At 39.9% G+C, this 22,798-nt stretch overlaps 1 protein-coding gene across 1 annotated transcript in view; it reads left to right on the top strand.

Moving 5' to 3' along the window:
• STX17 (syntaxin 17) overlaps positions 1-20,515 on the top strand; it is a 61,738-nt gene extending 41,223 nt beyond the window's left edge. Inside the window, exons 5-8 of the mRNA XM_058672467.1 lie at positions 5,768-5,883; positions 5,960-6,010; positions 19,416-19,502; positions 20,257-20,515. Coding sequence (XP_058528450.1) covers positions 5,768-5,883; positions 5,960-6,010; positions 19,416-19,502; positions 20,257-20,496 — 494 coding nt within the window. The 3' untranslated portion in view covers positions 20,497-20,515. The remainder of the gene's footprint in view (positions 1-5,767; positions 5,884-5,959; positions 6,011-19,415; positions 19,503-20,256) is intronic.
• The last annotated feature ends 2,283 nt before the right edge of the window (positions 20,516-22,798 follow it).

The raw sequence follows: 22,798 nt of genomic DNA, 5'->3' as shown, positions 1-22,798 counted from the left end.
GAATGGTGTTTTTAGCAGTTCGTAGTTACTGTTTCCATTGTTCTGTTCACCTATGTTGTCACCATTGTACTGGTGAGTTTGAAGACTTTCCTTCTTATTGAATACAAATTGTTGCTTTATGTGTGTTTATGTAGGACTGGGCTTCATACTAGTTCCCTGTGAGCAAGAGTCCCTCTTGTGTACCAGACTTATGCCACTGATAGTAAGAGTGAAGAAGCTGAAAGTTTTATAAGCGTAGTTGGTTTGAATATATTTTCCTTTTTACAGCTCCCTGTCTGATAAAAAGATTTCACTTCTGTTAGAGAATTATCTCACAATATGACAATATTCTAGCAATTGATTTGGACTGCATTTTATCATTGAATCATTCAGGTTTCCCCCAGAACTGTGTATGTTCAACAGAGTTGGGTGTCTAGGTCTTCAGAGAAATTGGCTGATTGCCAGAGAAGGCAGTTTAGTTTACTAAGTTTTCTGGCAATTAACTGTCTCCACAGGAAGATAACTAGTCTTAAAAAAATAATAATTGGCAGAATTTGAGGAGTATGTGTATGAAGAAAGGAAGAGATTGGGCAGAGCCAGAGAATGAGGGAGAAGGAGTAAGTCAAATGCATTTTTCCACTTTGTTGACTTTTAAACTTGTGAATTCATGGAAAACCAAGTAGGCTAAAGGACTTAATTACTTGCCACTGAGAGAAAAACTAAAAAATCTGAAGCTAGTGCTGACGTGATTGATATAGTCACTCTCTGTAGAAAGGTACACGGCTGAGTTTTATGTAAAGCAGTGTAACTTCAAAGTTCTGGAGTGCTGTGATCAGACTGTGCTTTGTCAGTAAATCCACTGTCAAAACATAAAGCTGTTAAAATACTGTTTAACCAAGTTTTTTGGGTTTTTCACCAAGTGTGAGAATTTCTGTTGGTTTTCTAGAATTTAGAAATATTATTAAGAAATAAGTGAAGAGATTTGAGAGGATAATGAAAAGGAAGTCACTAATTTACATTAGACTTTTAATAGCTGAGTTGCAATTGACCTTGCTCCATATGTGGTCTTCTAGTGGTAGACTCTTTTCTGTCGTTCTGCATATTTTTATCCTGTGCTCTTTGGTTGTTCCTTATTTTTGCTTTAAATTACTCATTATGGTAGTGGTAGCCTATACAGAAAATATATTTTATTTGCATAGAAGTAAGTGCCTTAAAATACTTTTTTCCTTTACACTTTAAGCTGATTCTAAATAAATTGCTAGGAAACATCAGCAAAGATTTCAGAGCAGTGTTGCCATACTTCCATAGTGGTTTCTCATTTGTCGATAGAAATAACATGTAGAATGAGACATTTTATGTTCTTTGGAGAATGAAAGAAGCTTATGAAGTTGGAGGAAGATATGAAGATTTTGCTCTCTTTGGTGCAGAATCTCAGAGTTCCAAAAGCAGATCTTCTCTGTCCATCTTGCCGGATTTGAGAAGCCTGTTTTGGTATCACTTGTGTTTATAGTTTCATCGTTAACATATTGCTACTCGCCGAAAGAAGTAATGGGTCACAGATCTGATTTGTATTTAGAAAGGTGCTACAAGTCATACTGAGGGACTCAGGGCTTCTCTCCATTTCAGTCTTGCTTGACTTGCCATCTGGACACATGCTTCAGAAACTTGATAGGAACAGAACCTTATTACATGTTAAACATTCACAGACTAAAGGGATCCAGTCTTAAAACTTCTGGGGAACTTCATACTATCATGTTGAATTTGAGTAAATGTTAGATTTTTATCTTAGGTAATGAACAGATGCTGAACAGTTTTGTGAAATATGTAGAAGGTTTTGTATTATGTGATAGGCTTTGATTTTTTTTTTCTTAGAAATCTTTCTTTGAAGCTAAAACATTACTTTGGAAGTAATTGTATTTTTGTTTTCAAAAAAAGTTTATTTATTTGCAAGTCAGAGGTACAGAGGAGAGAAGGGGGGAACCTTCCATCCGTTGGTTTACTCCTAGATGCTCACAAAGGTCAGAGCTGTGTCAGGCTGAACCCGGAGCTTGCTTTAAGCCTCTCATGTGGTTGGCAGGGACCCAAATATTTGGAACATCTTCTGCTTTTACTAGGCCATTAGCAGAGAGCTGGGGTGGAAGTGGAACACCCAGACAGAAACCAGCACCCACAAGGATGCTGGCATTACGGGCAACAACTTTTCCTGCTACCCCAGGACATCAGCCCCATCTTTTTATTTTGATATATTTCACGTAAATGATTGTGGGGAGTGGGGTGCTAAAGCTGCGCCTGGGATTGATAGGGGCCATCGCAAGATGGCAGCTGGCCCAGGGCCAGGAAGCAGAGTCGGTCTCGCCAGCAGGTAAACAGGAAGTCACAGGGATAGACTAATGCTCTCGCTGTGGTTACTGTCCTATCACATAGCGCCAAGTGGACCCACAGGGAGAAGTGATTGGTGGAGAACGATATAAAAGTAGCTGGTAAAAGCTAGGTATAAAAGGACAGGGTACGATGAAGGACAGGATGGATAGATACTGGGACAGACGAGGACGGATGGACAGACAGACGAAGACGGATGAGAAAGACTAGGGGACAGGAAGAAGGGTGGCGGAAAGGAGACGGGGAAAGTACGGGAAGAAGAATGGGAGGAAGGGTGGCAGAAAGAGGGCTGGAGAAGTAGCAGGGCACAGCAGAGCGGAGATAAGAATTTAAATGCAGCTGCTTTTGGCAGTGGGGGGTTCGGTTGCGGTTCCAGCGTTTTCCCAGCCCTCAGAGTATGCCTTGTCTTTTTAGTGTCGCTGCTGGCCAGCGACAGATGATTGATAAATTGATGTCACCATTTTTAAGTTATCAGAACGTGAAAAAATATAGTGAGTGGCTTTTGAATTAATTTAGATTTTAGTGAAATTTTTATTTACAGTGAAATCAGTTCATGAAATACAGGAAAAGAGGGAGCGTGTTTGTATATTTATACATCAAGAGAAAAGGGAAAAGTCTAGAATCTATGTTTCTTATTTGGCTTTATATCTTACTGCTACCTAAGTGAATAGATTATGCTAATTTTTATTAGAATTTATAGCAAATAATAATGTTTTATAATAATAATTTTGGAATTTGAAAAGTAGTGGTGAGTAGTAACTTATTTACTTTTTTCAGAACTATCTGAGATTATTATGGCTAATGAAATGATTATAATTCTTTACCTCTGTGGGCAGCCTTCTGTCCTGCAGCTACAATCTCTCTGTTTTGCTTCATCATATTCTTAGCAGTTTGAAGGGTTAAAAGTCAAAGGACAGTCACTGAGATAGTGATTTTGTAATGCAAGATAGAATATATGAATTATAGAAGTTGTACAAATGAAACGGTTTGCTTTCTTAATTGATAACCATGGCTTGAATTCATTAGTGATGTTAAGAGTTGTTAAGTCTGTAATGGGTCTCCCAGGAAAGAGAAGACTTCTTTGTTCTAAAACTCCATTTGAACTGAGATGCATACGCAGTTTGGTTTCAAGTGAGACTTTAGTGACTTAAACATTTCTTTTTTTTTTAAATTGAGGGATATCTTTTATGTTTAAATGTCAAGCATTTCCCATCTTTTATTTTTTAGATGAAGAATTTATATGCACTAATCTCTCTCTGCTCATGTGTTATATCCTGGTGTATTTCATTTGTGTTATTTTCTTAAAGATTTATTTATTTTTATTGGAAAGTCAGATTTACAGAGAGAAGGAGAGACAGAGAGAAAGATCTTCCATCTGCTGTTTCACTCCCTAAGTGGCCACAGCAGTCAGAGCTGAGCCAATCTGAAGCCAGGAACTAGGAGCAGCTTCTGGGCCACCCATGCGGGTACAGAGTCCCAAGGCCTTGGGCCATCCTCCACTGCTTTCCCAGGGCATGAGCATGGAGCTGAATGGGAAGTGGAGCAGTCAGGACATGAACTGGCATCCATGTGGAATCCCAGCATGTGCAAGGCGAGGATATAGCCAGAGCCATCACATCAGGCCACACCAACCAGTCTTAATGCCATGTACTTGTAACTACTTCTTTTACTTAAGGCATCAGTAATAACAAATTGCAGATTTTGTTAGTATATTTCTCTTCCTTGAAGGCCTGTATTTGTGCTGCTTTTTCTTAGAACCTGTATTCTCTTTGCCTACTGACACCAGTTTTGTATAGTAAGGCTTTCCAAACATTGCACACCACACCAGGCTGGAGAAGATGCCACAGCTTAGAGCCCCCACAAAATTCTGTATGCATATAGGTAGATAGGTGGATAATGCATTCTCACATTGTTTCATGATCACCTCTTTTGTAGCTCTTTCAGGGCATAAGTTCTTTGAGAGTCAGTCCTCTGTCATTTACTTTTTCATCCTTTACACCTACCATAATATATAATAAGTGCTAGGAAGAAGTTTTGAGATTTTAATTTTTATTGGAAAGGCAGATTTACAGAGAGAAGAGAGACAACAAAGTAAGCCTTTGTATCTGTTCTGTCCATTTCCACTGCCATTTGCTGAGTTGGGTCATCGACATTTTGAACGGACCTGTTACAAATCCTGCAGACTTGTTTATCACTGTCTAATTGTCTCACCCTTAATGTGTTCTTCATACTTCAGCCATGACTTCATTTCTAAATCTAAAATCTGATGATGATGGCTTCCAGCTTCTCAGTAGTCTCCAACTCTTCCCAATAGTTCCATATTGATATGATGAAAAGGTAAAATTCCAGTGTAGTTTATAAGGTCATGAATAATTATAGTTTGGATTTCCAGCCCCACGGCTTGACTTGTTTTCTTATCATAGTGTGCGTCAGTTTTCATCATAGCAGTGCTTAATGTACAAAGTCCTTAGTGGGTTGATGATTCGTGTGTGTATGTATATATGTGTGTGTTTCAAGATTTGTTTTTATTTATTTGAAAGTCAAAGTTACAGAAAAAGAGAGGGAGGAAGAGAGAAAGAGAAAAGCAGAGACACAGAGAGAAAGGTCTTTCATCTACTGGTTCTCTCCCCAAGTGTCTGTAACGAGTTGTGCTGAGCCAGGCCAAAGCCAGGAGCCAGGACTTTGTCCTGGGTCTCTCACATGCATGTAGGGGTTCAAGCATTTGTGCAATCATCTGCGGCTTTCCTAAGTGCATTATCAAGAAACTGGATTAGAATGGAGCAACTGGTTCTCGAACCAGTGCCCATATGAGTGCATGCCTTGCAGGCAGCAGCTTAACTCACGAAGCCGCAGTGCCAGCTCCTTGATGATTTTTTTAAAACTCAGAAAAGAAATAGAAGGAGAATGAAAACATATGTCAGAGAATCACTCAAAAAGTGATACACATATATAAATATACATATAGTAAGAATGAACTATTTTATCAGTGAACACACATCACTTCCTGCTTTTAACATCCTGTGTCTCTAATACTTATTAATTACTGAAGTAGCCAAATGAAAGGCTAAAGATTTAGCACTGAAAGGCATTAAACCTGTGTCTGTTGGATGTCTCTTCACAGAACGTTGGCCAAATAGAATAGTTTTCCTTTGGTTAAATATCTTAGGTTAAATGCCAATAAGGTTATTTAGGATGGAAACAGAAGATATGTAGCCATTTGTTTGAATGAAAAAATAAGGTATTCATGGATAAATAATTCTGTTTTCATAGAATAACCAACTCACTTTTAGCATCTAATTAAATAATAAGCTTCTTCCATGGCAGTAGCAATTATTTTATGGAATCGACTTATGCTCTGCCTATTCCAACAAAGCAACTAACCTCTGCACCTGGGGCTGTGTTCACGCAGGAGAATTTCACAGCACGGAAGCCGAAGCCAGCTGCCAGAGTTTGACTCAGATCTATGCACTGCCTGAAATTCCTCCGGATCAGCATGCGGCGGAGTCATGGGAAAACTTGGAAGCGGTATGTCAAAGAAGAATTTCTGTTTGGTAGCTGTGAGGCAAAAAAGTAAGTAACTTTCTCTTTCTCTCTTTTTAAGGACTTGATTGAACTTAGCCAACTGGTCACTGATTTCGCTCTCCTAGTGAATGTGAGTATATAACGGGGTTTGGCTCAAAATTTTGTTATATTGCCAAGAATAAGAGGTTTTTTCCAATCACTAGGCTTGAGATTAGAATTTTAATGAGAAGTTATAATATTAAAAACTAGTATTGACTTCCTCAAATTCCAGATTAATTCTTTTTTTTAAAAAAAGGATTTATTTTATTTTTATTGAAAAGTCAGATATACAGAGAGGAGGAGAGACAGAGAGGAAGATCTTCCATCTGATGATTCACTCCCCAAGCGACCGCAACAGCCGATGCTGCACCAATCCAAAGCCAGGAACCAGGAACTTCTTCTGGGTCTCCCACGCGGGTGCAAGGTCCCAAGGCTTTGGGTCGTCCTTGACTGCTTTCCCAGGCCACAAGCAGGGAGCTGGATGGGAAGTGGAGCTGCCGGGATTAGAACCGGCACCCATATGGGATCCTGGGAGTTCAAGGTGAGGACTTTGGCCTCTAGGCCACAGCCCCGGGCCCAAATTCCAGATTAATTCTTATTTTTTTTTGTTTTTCTCTTTTTTTTTTTTAGTTTTTTTTTTTCTTTATAACTTTTTCATTTCACATTAATTCTAACAATTCTCACATTAATATAAAAAGCACTGTATCAGATGCTTAGCATGGGGGCAGAGGGGTTTGTCACAAGGTTGGATAGAGAAATAAATTAAGCCTGCTGTTTGCCCTCAGGGATTCTCTAGTGGGAAAATATATGTTTAGACCCTCCAAACCAATCTTTTAAACATGATGACCAAATGCAAAAAAATAAAGTTTGAAGAGAAGTACTTTTAGCTCCAAGGAAAAGTGTTTAATTTTACTGGAGAGAGGCAGGGGCTATGAGGTCCACGCATTAGGAAAAGCTTCATAGCATTTGCATGAGCCTTGAAAAATTAGCAGCTATTCATGGGTTCATGACAAGTGAAGAGGACATGAAGAGAAAAACATATGGCCTGTTTAAGAATGATAAGTACTACAGTATAAACAAAGCACAAGGTGTCATGGGCAAGCAAGACCGTGATGGACTTTGGACTGTGCTTTGTAGGCATTAAGGAGCTAAGCTTCTGTACAGGTTAGAGTCATGTTGGTTAGTTCTTTATTTTTTTTATTTTATAATTTTCAAAAATTTTTTTAAAGATTTGTTTTATGTTTTCATTGGAAAGTCAGATACACAGAGAGGAGGAGAGACAGAGAGAAAGATCCTGTCCGTTGATTCATTCCACAAGCGGCCACAATGACTGGAGCTGAGCTGATCCGAAGCCAGGAACCCAGAGCCAAGAGCTTTCTCTGGGTTTCCCACACAGGTGCAGGGTCCCAAGGCTTTGGGCTGTCCTCACCTGCCTTCCCAGGCCACAGCAGGGAGCTGGATGGGAAGTGGGGCTGCCAGGACATGAACTAGTGCCCATGTGGAATCCCAGCACATGCAAGGCGAGGACTTTAGCCGCTAGGCTACCATGCCAGACCCTGGTTTGCTCTTTATAGAGACCTGTGTAGGCTGTGAACAATGACTTTAAAGATTTACTTTATTTTTATTGGAAATTCAGATATACAGAGAGGAGGAGAGACGGGGAGGAAGATCTTCTATCTGCTGGCTCACTTGCCGAGTGGCCACAATGGCTGGAGCTGCGCAGATCCAAAGCCAGGAGCCCGGAGCCTCTTCTAGGTCTCCCACACGGGTACAAGGTTCCAAGGCTTTGGACTGTCCTTGACTGCTCTCCCAGGCCACAAGCAGGGAGCTGGATGGGAAGTAGGGCCACTGGGATTAGAACCGGCACCCATGTGGGATCCAGGCACATGCAAGACAAGGACTTTAGCCACTAGGCTACAGTGCTGAGCCATGAACCGTGATTTTAAAAGGGCAGAGATCCGAGAAAGGAAGATGAGATAGCAATTAGTTGAATGAGTTTAACCTGGAGCCACAGCAGTATCAGTGTAGAGGTAAAGGACAACTGGAGATATTTCTGGAATAGACCTAGTACAAATTGGAGGAAGATGTTGTCAGGGTAAGGAACATTAAGGTACTTTTCCGCATAATTGGGTACCAATGATGCTGTTAAATAAGTTAGGAATTCCAAAATAGTTTTTGGTTGGGAAGAAAGAATAGATTTTTCTATCATTCTTCTGAACTTATTTTTCCTTTCAAGCAATTATGGAAAAATAAGGTATAAGTGTTATCTGTGTGTGTATCTACATATACATGCATGCACACATACGTACATACATACATATATACACATTCTCCTATATGCCAAATCTGTTTCTGCTTTTCCTCTTTATTCTTGATCAGACCATGATTTGGAGATAGTCTGTCTTAGGCTATGGTTTCCTTGAAACCATATAGCTATGGCTTTAAACTAGAAGTTCCTACATCACAAAATAACTGAATTGGAATGGGAAATGATTTAAAATATTCCCTAATTTCCTCACGTACCTAATCTCTCTACTGTGTCTCAACTTCTCCAATTGTCTTTTGGCTTCTTTCTGAATAATTACAGTGTTGGGATTCTTGATACTTCAGTTCTTCTGTTTAGGGGTTATAATTCATAGAAGGTGTTTCTTATGTCGACTCTGCGCTAGATGGACTTCTCTGGGCACTTTTGCTCTCTGCAGTCCCACGTTTATCAAGTTACTTTGTGTCCCCACATAAAAACTGTCAAGGTTTTATGACTAACATCATCATTCCTCACCCTATACCACCCTTGATTCTTTTGAGTTTGTTCTGCAAATTTGATTTCTAGGTTTCATAATATTGGCCTTTTATGTTACTTCCATGCTGGTTAGTGGATATTTTCTTGCAAGGTAATGCCTAACATTGAATGTACTAAATTGTTTTAACTATATCTAATGCCTCTAAATCAGAAGAAGCAAAATGCTTAAAGTCTCCTGTTTAGATATATGTATAATCTATTACTATATTTACATGTAGAAGGCAATGATCTAACAAGGGTTTCAAAGTATGTGTTGTTTTTAGAAAAAAGATATATTCAGCTCATAATCGATGAATCTAATGCAGTTTGTAAAATCTGCTTGTATGATTATTTAAATGCACACATTTTTCTATTGGTCAAACATCTATAGTATAGCTGAAATGTGTGTTTTAATGTATATAAATTATAAATCAATAGCTGGTTTCAAAAATAAGCATCTATAAAGTTCTTACTCAAAACACATGCACTTCCCTTCCAGTGGGGTGGGCACATGAAAGAAAAATTAAGATGATTGGTCATTTAAGAGTTACATGTTTTATGTAAGCAGCTCATAATCTCAGTCTAAGGAAGATTGGTGCAGAAATATTGTAGCCCGATCTCTAGACAATGTCCTAGTTATAACAATCTGTGTAAGTACGTGAAGCAGAATGCTGTTTGGCAAAAACTCAAAGGAGAGACCCTAATTATTATTCCCTGAATGACGAAATTCTCACGGCCACATGACCAAGAACTCACAGAGGCTCCATTTAAAAACTGAATGAACTGGGAACATAACCAGAGTGACCACATCCTCTTCGTATCATCACATGGCTGTAATAGTATCTAGGCCAAGTAACCATTCATTAAGAAACACATTCTGTGCACATAGCACTGTGACCATCTCAATGAGGGACCCAGGATAGTGTTAAAAAAAAGGATCTAAAGGATAGTGATAATGGTTGTATAGCATTGTGAATATGCTTATTATATAAATGATGCACTTAGGATAGTTAAAACGATAACTGTGGAACGTATAATTCCCACAACATAAAGAACTTAAAAAGCCATTGAGAGATCAAGACATAGTCTGATGTTACTTAGTATCTATTTGTTCCATTTTCTTCACTCTTTATTGCTCACATGCTGCCTTTTTGTAGCTTTGTAACCAGCCCTATTTCTAATCAAGGAAAGTTAAAAATCCTTGGGTCAGAGGTGATAAGCTGGTCACCTTTGCTGTTGATCTTACTCTGGTTCCTATCTTTTTGCTTTAATCCCATGATTTGGAGATCCAGTTTTATTCTGGCTGCATAAAAACAGGGATGCAATGAATTAGATCAGATTGTTCCCTGTGTAGCCCTCTGATGTTATCCAATGGCACTGCCCAGTGTGCGATAATGTCTGTTAGAGTCCATCCTCATTCCTTCCATTAACCTCAACTGCTAGCCTACTTTTTTGTCCTTTTCAAATTTCTTTTTTTTTAAGATTTATTTTTATTTTTATTACAAAGTCAGATATACAGAGAGGAGAGACAGAGAGGAAGATCTTCCATCTGATGATTCACTCCCCAAGTGGCCACAACGGCCGATGCTGCGCCGATCCGATGCTGGGAACCTGGAACCTCTTCTGGGTCTCCCAAGCAGGTGCAGGGTCCCAAAGCTTTGGGCCGTCCTCGACTGCCTTCCCAGGCCACAAGCAGGGAGCTGGATGGGAAGTAGAACTGCCGGTATTAGAACCGGATCCCATATGGGATCCTGGGAGTTCAAGGTGAGGACTTTAGCTGCTAGACCACTCCGCTGGGCCCCCTTTTCAAATTTCTTCTTTGGTTCCTCACATAAAATTCTGCATTTGCCACTACCAATAACTTTACACATTTAACATGGGAGTTGGCTCAGTGTCTTTTCTACTGCTGATGCCTCTCAGGTCATGTCAGCCTCCTAATTATCTATATCTACTTTGCTTGCTGCCTATGATATATAATGCCTGTATATCATAGGATTTGGTATTGCTTTTGAGCTTTTGTATTTCTGTTTGTGTGTATGTGTATCTGCATGTGATTAATGAATACATATTACATAAAATGGTGATTCACCATCAGGATAGCTCAATTTTGACTGGATCGGTTAGAATCTAAGACCAGAATTGGTCTTGAAAGCTGGCTGGAACTTAAGAAGGAATAAAGTAAAATGCCTGGAAGTTATTTTTGCATTATTTTCTTTTTTTTAAGATTTATTCCTTTTTATTACAAAGTCAAACATACAGGGCTCGGCGGCGTGGCCTGGTGGCTAAGGTCCTCGCCTTGATCCCATATGGCCGCTGGTTCTCATCCTGGCAGCTCCGCTTCCTCTCTATCTCTCCTCCTCTCAGTATATCTGACTTTGTAATAAAAATAAAATAAATCTTTAAAAAAAAAATTAAAAAAAAAAAAAACATACAGAGAGGAGAGACAGAGAGGAAGATCTTCCGTCCGATGATTCACTCCCGAAGTGGCCACAACGGCTGGTGCTGTGCTGATCCTAAGCCGGGAACCAGGAACCTCCTCCGGGTCTCCCACGTGGGTGCAGGGTCCCAAAGCCTTGGGCCGTCCTCGACTGCCTTCCCAGGCCACAAGCAGGGAGCTGGATGAGAAATGGAGTTGCTGGGACTAGAACCGGCGCCCATATGGGATCCTGGCGTGTTCAAGGCGAGGACTTTAGCCACTAGGCCATGCTGCCGGGCCTTGCAGTATTTTCTTAAATAAATACATAGCTTTCCAAGAATACAAATAAAACTATGCAACTATTACCAACAGTCTCCAAGGAAAAACATTATAATTGACGTCAATGGATTTGAAAATGAATTTGTGCAGTGTGTTACTAATAGTCAATGTGGAGGATGTTGGCCTTGGAGTGTTGACAGCAAGCATTCAAGGGAAAAGAAGTTCTTCTAAAGATTCATCTGTCCACATTGTATTTCACTTGATAAGTATAATAAATCACCTTTTCCACAGAATCATAAGTGATCCTGTTACTGCTTATCAAGAGTCAATTATTTTCAAGCTAGTAAAGGGATTTAGTTCAGTGTCCCCTATTGCCTTTTTTAAAAAAGGTTAATTTATTTTTATTGGCAAGTCAGATATCTAGGAAGGAGGAAACAGAAGCATCTTCCATCCATTGATTCACTCCACAAGTGGACTCAATGGCTGGAGCAGAACCAATCTGAAGCCAGGAGCCCGAAGCTTCCTCTGGGTCTCCCACATGTGGGCGCAGGGTTCCAAGGCTTTGGGCTGTCCTAGAATGCTTTGCCAGTCCACAAGCAGGGACTGGATGGGAAGCAGTGCCACTAGGATTGGAACCAGTGCCCATATGAGATCCTGGTGCGTTCAAGGTGAGGACTTCAGCCGTTAGGCTACTACGCTGGGCCCTCCCTTATTGTCTTTAAAAATATGCCTACAGGGCCCAGCGGTGTGGCCTAGCGGCTAAAGTCCTCACCTTGAATGCCCCGGGATCCCATATGGGCGCCGGTTCTAATCCCAGCAGCTCCACTTCCCATCCAGCTCCCTGCTTGTGGCCTGGGAAAGCAGTCAAGGACAGCCCAAAGCTTTGGGACACTGCACCCATGTGGGAGACCAGGAGGCGGTTCCAGGTTCCTGGCTTTGGATTGGTGCAGCATCGGCTGTTGCGGTCGCTTGGGGAGTGAATCATCAGATGGAAGATCTTCCTCTCTGTCTCTCCTCCTCTCTGTATATCTGACTTTGTAATAAAAATAAATCTTTAAAAAAAAATATGCCTACATATACTACATATAGTCCTTGTGAGAAACATTGCAGTGTCACTCATAAATGGTTTAGGTCATTGTTAAAGGGATACTGAATATGGCTTTGTGGTAAAGTAAAATTGCCAGGCAGGGAATTTGAATAAGTTCACACATTGGAGGCCTATTAAGATTAAAACAAACATGAAGCAAAATTCAAATCAGAAACAAAAAGGGGGATCTCGGTGGACAGAAGTGAGAGAACGTCTGTTCCACCATTGTTGCGAGCTTGCTTTTGTAGATTGATGGGCTTGTGTCTCAATGGTCTGATACAGAACGATGAAGCACGGTCATGGCGAACCAATGTTGGCCAGATTCAGCTCTGAGATAGGTTTGGCGTTCTACTCATAGTAATTGGCATTTTTGGACACCTGGTTGCTGTCTAACTGTGATTATTGTGTCAATGAGTTTGTCCTTGCTTGAAAAATGGAATTTGAATACAAGCAGTTTAAGAATTCAAATCAAGCAAAGTATGGGGAAGAGAAAGACAGGTGTGTATCATGAAGGGTGGCTGTTGACTCCAGGATAGAGGCTCTTTGTTCTATCCTCATGCCCCATATTCAAGCAAGCTTCCTGATGTCAGTGAATAAGTACTTAAAGATGTAGGCTACTTGGCAGGGTGAGGAGGCTTCATTCCGTGCTGGTGATTGCGATCCTGAAGGCTTTAACACTCCAAATAATCAGTGACCCCAGAAATGTTTTTTTCTTATAGTCTCTTTTCCAATTATTCCAAGCAGTTTTTGCAAAAAAAAATTTTTTTTAATTAATGATTTTAAAACTTCACTTTAGGTAAAAGCTTTTACACACTGTACTGCCCAGTTATAGGAAGAAATATAAAAAAGCATATCGTTAAGACCTTGAGGTCACAGGCAGTGGGAATGGTGATAAGCCTGGAAGTGTGTTCCCTCTTGCTGGAGTCACTTTCTGCTGAGGGAGGACAGGCACTCTGGCTGTTCCTTCTCTCCGAGACAGCTCATCAGGACCTGAAGGGGATTGTGGAGTTTTAGCCCTGTGATTTATCTGCTAGCTTATATCCTTACAGGCAAAACTGGAAAGTGTTGTGGGTGTCTCAATGGGAACATGAAAGGGTGTCAGAAGTCCAGCTAAGTTGAATATAATTAGTCTGGCACTTTTGCTTCTCTGGATAAGAAAAAGAAAGATGACAATAAAATTTTATCATGAGGAAAGGGAAAATTGGATGAATAAATGCCAGAAGGAACCTCATGTTTTACTACCCTAGAATTTCAAAACATCATAGGAAAAAGTTCACCATATTTTTGATGGAAACCTGAGTTAACATTTTTTTTTTTTTTTGTTAAGATGGGGATGATTTTGTCTATTTTCTCTTTATGCTTGGCAGACATCTCCTTTAATCCTCTCTTTGGCTCTATAAGCTGCAAGTCTCAGTATCCTCTATGACAACTGAAGAGTGCCTGAGCAATACTGTGCTAGGGCAGATAGTGGCAGTGCTGGGATTTGAAATAGAATATCTGACCAAAGATTGTGCTCTAACTGTTATCATATAGGAGGATTTTCAAAGGGAAAAATGGCAGCATCAGCTTCACTTATGAATTTACCAGGAAAACACGCACAGTCCCGTTTGTTCAGCTATGTCAGAAACTCTGAAAGGGGCACCCAGCAATGTTTAAGAAGTGCTCCCGGTATTTCTGGTTGCATGCTTGAGTGTGAGAACCATTGTTTTGGTTTTTTTTTTTTTTAATTAATTTTATGATACAGTTCCATAGGCTCAGGGATTTCTCCTCTTTCGTCACCACATCACCTCCCTCCTCTAATTTCCCCTGTATTTTAATAATAGTATAATTCTTCAGAAACAGTCATAAGTCCATAATTCTGTTATTTAAGTGCATGATGACATTGTAGGTATGCACAGTGGAAGAGAGTCCAACATCTTATACTGAGGATACATTTAACAGTTTCATTGGGAGTCCATCTTTAATATGGAAGTAGAGATGCATACTGCACTGTACCTTCAATCTTCATATGATAATCTCTATTATACAATTCCTCCAGATGAATATATGTACATGAATGTTTACCTATGAATCTATTGATCTTGAATTTTGTATGAAGGTTGCTTTATATCAGAGAGAACATATCATATATGTCTCTTTTGGATTGGCTTATTTCACTGAGCATAATGGTTTCTAGTTGGGACCATTTTGTTGCAAATGGTAAAATTTCATTCTTTTGAATGGCTTAGTAGTGTTCCATAGAGTAGATGTACCACAGGGTTTTTTTTTTTTAAATCAACCTCTCTTTTGACCAGCATCGGGGTTGTTTCCATGTCTTTGCTATTGTAGGTTGTAGTGTTGAAAATACAGGAGTACAGGTCACTTTTCTCATATGCAGATCATTTCCTTTGGTATCTTCCCAGAAGTGAGATAGCAGAGTCAGACTGCAGGTCAGTTTCCAATTCTCTTAGCACTCCGCTTAAATGACTTCCACAGTGGTTATTCTAGCCTATTCTCCCATTAACAGTGAAATAGGGTATCTATCTCCTCACATCCATGTCAGCAGGTGTTGTTACTAGAGGTCCGAATGTAGGCCAACATCTCCCTGAAGTTAAGTAGAACCTCAGTATGGTTTTCAGTTGTATTTCCCTGATAGTTAGGGGTCCTGAGCATTTTTTCATGTCTGTTGGCCATTTGAATTTGTTTTTTTGAAAAATGTTCATTTTCTTTGGCCATTTTTCGCAGGGTTGTTTCTTGTAAATCCTGGATATTCCCTGTTGGTTGTGTAGTGAGCAAGGATTTTCTCTCATTCTGTTGATTGCTTCTTCACTTTGTTGATCATTTCCTTTGCAGTACACAAGCTTTTTAGTTTGATGTAGTCCCATTTGTTTATTTTGGCTTTGACCACCTGTGCTTTAGTGACTGTTCTAAGAAGTCTTTACCAATGCCTATGTCTTGTAGAGTGCTTCCTATGTTTTCTTCTTATAGTTTGATGGTTTTTGGTGCAGACTTAGGTGATTGCTGCATTTAGAACTGACTTTTATAAAAAGTGACAGGTGCGGGTCCTGCTTCTTACTTCTGCAGGCTGCTATCCATTGTCCCAAGAGCATTAGTTGAAGAGACCAGACTTTCCCCCTGAATTATTTTCTGTTCTCTTGTCAACAGGTAATCGGCTTCTGTTCTGATCCATTGATCCCCTCTTTTTTTGGTTCTGAGGACCATGGCCCTGTAGTGTGTCTTGAGGTCTGGAATTGTGATTCCTCCAGCTGGGTTTTTATTCTTCTGGATAGCTGTGACCGTTCGTCGTCTTTTGTGTTTCCAGATGAACTTTTGCATTATCTTTTCTATTTCTAAGAAGAATGTTGTTGGGATATTGATTGGGATTGCATTGAATCTGTATTACTTTCTGTAATATGGACATTTTGATGATGTTGATCCTGCCGATCCAGGAACATCATTAGTTTCTCCATCTTTTTAATGTCTATTTCTGTTTTGAATGTTTTGTCATTTTGATTATGGGGTCTTCCACATTTTTGGATGCAAGGTATTTGAGATTCCTCTCTGCTATTTTAATGGGGACTATACTTACAGTTTGTTTCTCTACCATGGAGTTATTTGTGTATACTAATGCCATTGATTTGTGTTCATTAGTTTTATATTCTGCTACCCTGCCAAATTCTCTTATGAGTTCCAATAAATAGTTTCTTAATTAAATCTTTTGATTCACCTATGTCAGATGTCACACCATCTGCAAACAGGAATAATTTTAATTCCTCAGTTCCAATTTGAATTTCTTTTTATTTCCTAATAGCTCTAACAAAGATTTCCAATACTATGTTGAAGAACAGTGGTAAAAGTGGACATCCTTGTCTAGTTCCAAATCTCACTGGAAAAGCCTGCAGTCTTGCCTCATTTAGTATGATGCTGGTGTAGGTTCTTCATGTATTGCTTTGATTGTCTTCCTATGCCTATCTTGTTTCTGATTTTTAACATGAGTAGTTTTGGTTTTGTCAGATGCCTTCCCTACATCTATTGAGATGAACATATGTTTTTTATTTTTCAGTTCGTTGATGTGGTGTATCAATTTATTGATTTGTGAATGTTAAACCATCCCTGCAAACCTGGGATAAATCCCTTCTGATGCAGGTGAATGATCTGCCTGATGTATTGTTGGATCCTATTGGGTATTATTTTTTTTAGTATTTTGTGTCTATGTTCATCTTTTAATATTGGCTTCATAGAAAGAGTTGTGTAAGGATTGCCTCCGTTTGTATTGTTTGGAATAGCTTGTGGAGGACTGGGGTAAGTTCTTGAAAATTTTGGTGGAATTTAGCGGTGAAGCCATCTGGCCCAAAAGTTTTCTTTGTCGGAAGGGATTCAACTACTAATTCAATCTCAGTCCTTTTTATAGATCTATTTAGATTATTGATCGCCTCATGATTCAATTTTGGTAGATTGTATGTATCCAAAAATCTACCCATTTCTTCTAGGTCTTCTGATTTGTTGGTACTCCGTTGTTTGTAATAGTCCCTGATTATTCTTGTATGTCTGAGGTATCTGTTATATTTCCTTTTTTGTCTCTGATCCTATTGCTATGTGTCTTCTCCCTCCTTTTTTGATTAGTTGGGCTAGTGAGGAATCTATTTTGTTGATTTTCTCAAAGAACTAGTTCTTTGATTCATTGATCTTATGTATTGTTGTTTTAGTCTTTATTTGGTTTATTTCCTCCGGTATTTTGGTTATTTATATATATATATATTTTTGCTAATCTTGGAATTGCTTTGCTGCTGTTTTTCTGGCTCCTTCAAACATGGTTAACTCATTAACTTGGTGCTTTTCTAATTTGTTGACATAAGCATTGATTGAGATGAACTTTCCTCTTAACACTCCTTTGATCATGTCCCATAAGTTTTGGTATGTTGTGTTGACACCTTCATTTGTTTCAAGCAATTTTTAAATTTCCGCTTTGGTTTTTTCTATAGCCCATTGTTCATTTAGCAGGATGTTATTCAGTTCCAGGTATTTGCATGTCTTTTGGGGTATTTTGACTTACTGGTCTCCAGTTTTCCTCCTCGATGGTCTGAGAAGATGCATGATATTTCATTTTTTTTTTTTCAATTTGCTGAGGCTTGTTTTGTGACATAATATGAGGGGGAAAAGTGTTTTCTGTGTCTGTAGGATGAAAAGTCCTGTAGATATAAATTGAATCCATTTGTTCTGGTGTCTGGGTGAGCTCTGTTGTTTCCTTGCTGAGTGTCTGTTTGGTGTGTCCATTGATGTTAATGGGTGTTAAGGCCCCCTGAATATTATTGTAATATAGTCCATTTCTCCCTTTAAATGCATTAATATCTGTTTCACTTAGCCATTTTTTACAGCACTGTGTGAGAACAAGATAGTGGTAGAGAAGGCTGATAGTTGATGTGGTGGTTAAGTTTCTGTTTGGGACACACTGCATTCCTTAGAGTGCTGGGCACTGCTTCTGATTCCAGGTTCTTGCTAATTTGTACCCCGAGAGGCAGCAGATAATGGCTTAGCTCAAGTACCTGGGACCCTGCCTCCTGTGGGCAACTTACACTGAGTCTGGTTCCCTTTTTCAGCCCGGCCCAGCTTTGGTTGTTGCAGACATTTTGGGGAGTAAACCGGTTGGGTGGGGGGAAATACTCTCTGCCTTTCAAGTAAATAAGAATAAACAAATAATTTGAAAGATAATAGTGGAGAATGTTTGGATGAAAGAATATTACAGAATACTTAACAGTGAAAAGACACATACTGAATGTATGAGAAAGGAAGGGATATCAATACTCTTAATGGGAAACAACTGTCAGAAAAAATTGGCTGTTGTGTGGGCTTCATGTTCTCAAATGAGGATTGGAATAGTATTACTTCTGCTGCAGAATAAATGAATAAGCGAAGGACAATCCAACACTACTTTATTAAACTTGTTTCTCACTGTAGAAGGTGGCGTTTGTCTGGGATCAGAGACAGTCTCCTCTTTAGTTCTTCAAATTAAAAAGTCTACTATCTGTAATGGTGGCTACCTCAATTTATACATTTCTCAGAAATCATGATACTATACCATTAAAATGGGTACAGATTGTATTTAAATTCTATCTAAACAGTTTTGATTTTAAAAATCAGAATATGCTCCTACTGACAACTTTCCATCGCTGGAGGTGTGAAAAAATAGTCCAGTAACACCCAGGGTGCAGTGCCGTAGTGGGGCCTCCCACATGCAGAATTGTGCTGAATAAGCCAGCATTTCTTCTACTCACAGATCACGTGAACCAGTTAGTTATATCAGCACAGGTGTGGCGATGTCATTACAATGCTCTATTAATATATTTGATCTGAAGAATTATAATTCATCATGACTTTAAAATGTATTAAAGTGTACAGGCATAAAATATAGGATGTTAAATTCATTCACCACTTCCTAGTATATGTTACAAGTGAAAAAATTTCACGGTAAATCATATCGTAGTCTTATCCCTAAAACACACAATTTGTATTTAATGGATCAAAGGCATTTTACTCCTAAGGTGAATTCATGTGATTTAAACAGAATCTTCAAAGAGGATAAGTTAGAGGGTTATTTTTGGTTCAATTTTTTTTCCCATCAAACTCAACATGACATGTAAATGCTTATTTGGATTTTTTTTATAGAGTAAGTAGATTCATTTGGAGAATAATATGTTTATGTGTTTCAGTGTTTCAGTATGAGGTGCTTTTTGCTAGAGAAGTGCCACCCTTTTATTACCTAATAATTAAGCCCCCCTCTTCTTTCATAAAAGTGAATTCATACCTTTGACTTGGTTTATCAGATGCTATTAATGAACCATTATTAAGACTGCAAGGCTGCAATACCTGGGGCCCTGATTACAGGAATTAAAATAGTGTGTGTTGGCTTCCTGCAGTTCCCCAGCAGGCATGCTCACTCGTAATTCCTTTGCATCTAGTCTCAGCAGGAGAAGATTGACAGCATTGCAGACCATGTCAACAGTGCTGCTGTGAATGTTGAAGAGGGAACCAAAAACTTGGGGAAGGTAAGACTCTGCTCCTGCTGACAAATCAATGGGACTCGGACTCCCAGGAATCTCTAGTATTAACCCGATTGATCTGCTCTCTTCAGTGGTGAGGGAACTAGCAATTAAGGAAATAAGGAAGAAACGACACATAGGTGGTGCCAGAAATCAATGGTTGCAATATTCTACTCTCAGATTTATTTTATCAGGAGATGAATTTTTTTCAAGAGGAGAATAAGCTGTACCCCACTGTTCTGTAGTTGGTGTTGCAAAGGAACAGGCTCAGAGGTTCAGGGAGAGGAAGGAGGGGCTTGCAATAGGCAGGGCAAGAAGGGAGGGCCATGTCAGCCCACCCGGAGAGGGATCGTCTGTTTTCCATAGGATATTGTTTTTAACCCTCGCTAATGGCATGGAATAACCTCTGTGCAACATAAAAACTGGATGGGGATAGGAATCTGGCTGCTTAAAATGTTGCAATCAGCCAGCTAGTTTGTGGATTGATTTACAAGTAAAATCAATTTGTAGCTGTCCATGCTCTACAGCTCATTTTTTAAGTTCTGATGATTGGAACAATTGCAATACCTGTGGAACATTTTTGTCCTCCCACCCTGCACAAGTACAATCTTAAGGCTAATTATTATGTACCAGGAGTTAAAGAGGCATTGCCAGGAGTAATGAGAGGAAAATGCACATCACCACAGGCAGGTAATCTCAACTCAATTTCCAAATTGAATTTTTCTTTCTTTTTTTTTTCTTTTCTCTTTTTTTTTTGCAGGCTGCAAAATACAAGCTGGCAGCTCTGCCTGTGGCAGGTGCACTCATCGGAGGAGTGGTGGGGGGTCCGATTGGCCTCCTCGCAGGCTTCAAAATGGCAGGAATTGCAGCTGCACTTGGTGGTGGGGTGTTGGGCTTCACAGGTGGAAAATTGATACAAAGGAAGAAGCAGAAAATGATGGAGAAGCTCACTTCCAGCTGCCCAGATCTTTCAAGCCAAACAGACAAAAAATGCAGTTAAAAACCAAACTTTGGTATGATTGGTGCCCACGTCTGTTCTAATGAGGACCTAGGCTGCTGCTGGACACTCAGCTTTTGGAACCCGAGTGTATCAAGACAGCAGCTCTAGTGTAGACACTCACGCCGGGTGAACTGTGATAAGCTGTAGTTCGTTGTTTGCAGGGGGGTTAATGGAGACAGAATGAGGAGCCAAGGCTGATGCTATATCCTGTTGACATCGGGTAAAATTTAAAGACTGCCAAAGAGCAAATTTCTGCCTGGAAATGTGAAGTCTCTATGCATCGTTCTGCTGGGGACCTAAGTTGTATAAAAGTATTGAGCTAAGGAAGAAACGATTCTTCTGCAACTCTGAATTGGAGCCCTTACTTCTACATTTTTAGGCCTTTGGGCAAGGACAGAAATGGGAGTTCAGAAGCCTTTCTTAATACTTCCAGAGAGAGCAATCAGGGCCTTGCAAGGGGTGCAGGCGGACTGCCTCATGGGTGAACCCTAGTGCAGCTTTGTCCCACCGTGGGTTCTGGTGACAGAAATTGGACGTGCTAAGAAAGACAGGCTTGACTTCTCTTTCAGATGTCTCCTGTTATGACACTATCTTCTTTTCGTCTTCATCTGCCTCTCTTAGATAAAGAACACAGAGCCTCACTTGGTGGGAGACTTGATAGGCCAGTCATAGAGCCTGCTGTGTCTGCCAGCCTGTCTCCCAACATGGCAGAGTTCCAGTGCCCTCTGCCTTCCCTCCCTCATGACTGTCAACAGTTCTTTGGTTTCTGGAGTGAATTCTACCAATGGGTAACGGGCACTTTCCTCATCGTCTGCCTTTTTATATTGTTTTCTTCTCATTTCTGTAACCTCTAGGTTAAAAAAAAAAACTGTATTGGCGATGTTGGTCAAGTTTGGGCTGAAATGCATAGGAATGGGGTGACAATAGACCATTTCTTGGGATATCTTCCAGTTTCTAGGGCTGATGTGCTTACCACACAAGAGCTCTTTAACCCTAGGTCTTCTTTTTAGCTGGCCTCTGAGAGTCATGAACTAACTTCTACCTCACGTCCATATCCCTTTTCCATGCAGGCCTTGCTATCTTAGGATTTCCCTGACTTACCACTGCTGTTATTTGTTCCCCAGAATGGTGTTTCTACCTTCTTTTCTCTCATGTGGTGCAAGTCAAAGCCCAGTGCCAAGACTCAGGCTCAGTGCAGGGGCCGTGGTGCTGATCCTGGTGGTTGGCACTGACGACAGACATGGGCCAGCCCAACTCCAGGTCCAGCTCAGACAGCAAAAAGGTTTAAATTTAGAAAGCAAAAAATACATAGGAAGTTAAGATTACAAGTAACTTCACTCTGCACCCAAGTAATTTGGAGAAAGGGACTGCCTCTTGCCTTACTGTTTATTCTGAGGACAATAACAAGCACCTATACTCCAGAGTGGGGGAGCTGCAGGGGCCTGGGAGATGAGGTTCATCAAGGAGTCAAATGGTGTATCACTTAACTTCCTTCTGCTGAATTTACCTTTAATAACTTATTGATTGCCATCTTTCACTTCTCTCTCTGCAATGAATTCCAATGAGACAAAGCACCATTTTTTTTATCCTTAAATAACTGGGAAGTATCAGTATTGCTACCTGCAAACTATTTATATATATCTGCAATGCAATATCAAGGAGGAGATGTTCAGTAGCGGATTCTGATCTAATATCTACAAATCAACTCCTTTAAGGTTGAACAGTTGATTTCAATTTTGCCATCCTTCTGTTTTCTGGCCCTTGTCATCACTGTAATACATGATATCCAAACCTAAATGAAGATCAGAACTTACTTGGGTGCTTAGTTAAAACAGGATTCTTAAAGCCTCAGTCCGGGGGGGTTCTGGCAGAGCCAGTCCAGTTCTGTCGGCCGAAATTATCCATTTGGTACAGTCCTCTGTGTAATCAGCTGTATTGCTTGATCCTGTGAATTCCAGTATTCCAACCTTCTCTTGCACAGCACATGACTTCATTCTGCCAGATTAGCTACACCTAGAGCCCAGCATCTTTGCAGCAGTTCTAGGTACTTAAAAATGTAACACTGGTTTACTTAGGACCTGGAGTGTGCCAGTGTGGGACACCTCTGTATGTACTCATATGCACCCACAGTAGCCTTTGATTTATCCTGCTCATCATACATGCAACATTACATTAGCAGTCTTCATGCTTAGGCAAACTAAACAAATGTGTATAATTTAAAGATCTATTTATTTCTATTGCAAAGTCAGATATATACAGAGAGGAGTAGAGACAGAGAGAAATATCTTCCATCTGATGGTTC

Source organism: Ochotona princeps, chromosome 14, assembly GCF_030435755.1.
Source record: "Ochotona princeps isolate mOchPri1 chromosome 14, mOchPri1.hap1, whole genome shotgun sequence".
NCBI lineage: Eukaryota > Metazoa > Chordata > Mammalia > Lagomorpha > Ochotonidae > Ochotona > Ochotona princeps.
The sequence above is the reverse complement of the archived record's forward strand: the minus strand, read 5'-3'. Positions and strand labels throughout refer to the sequence as shown.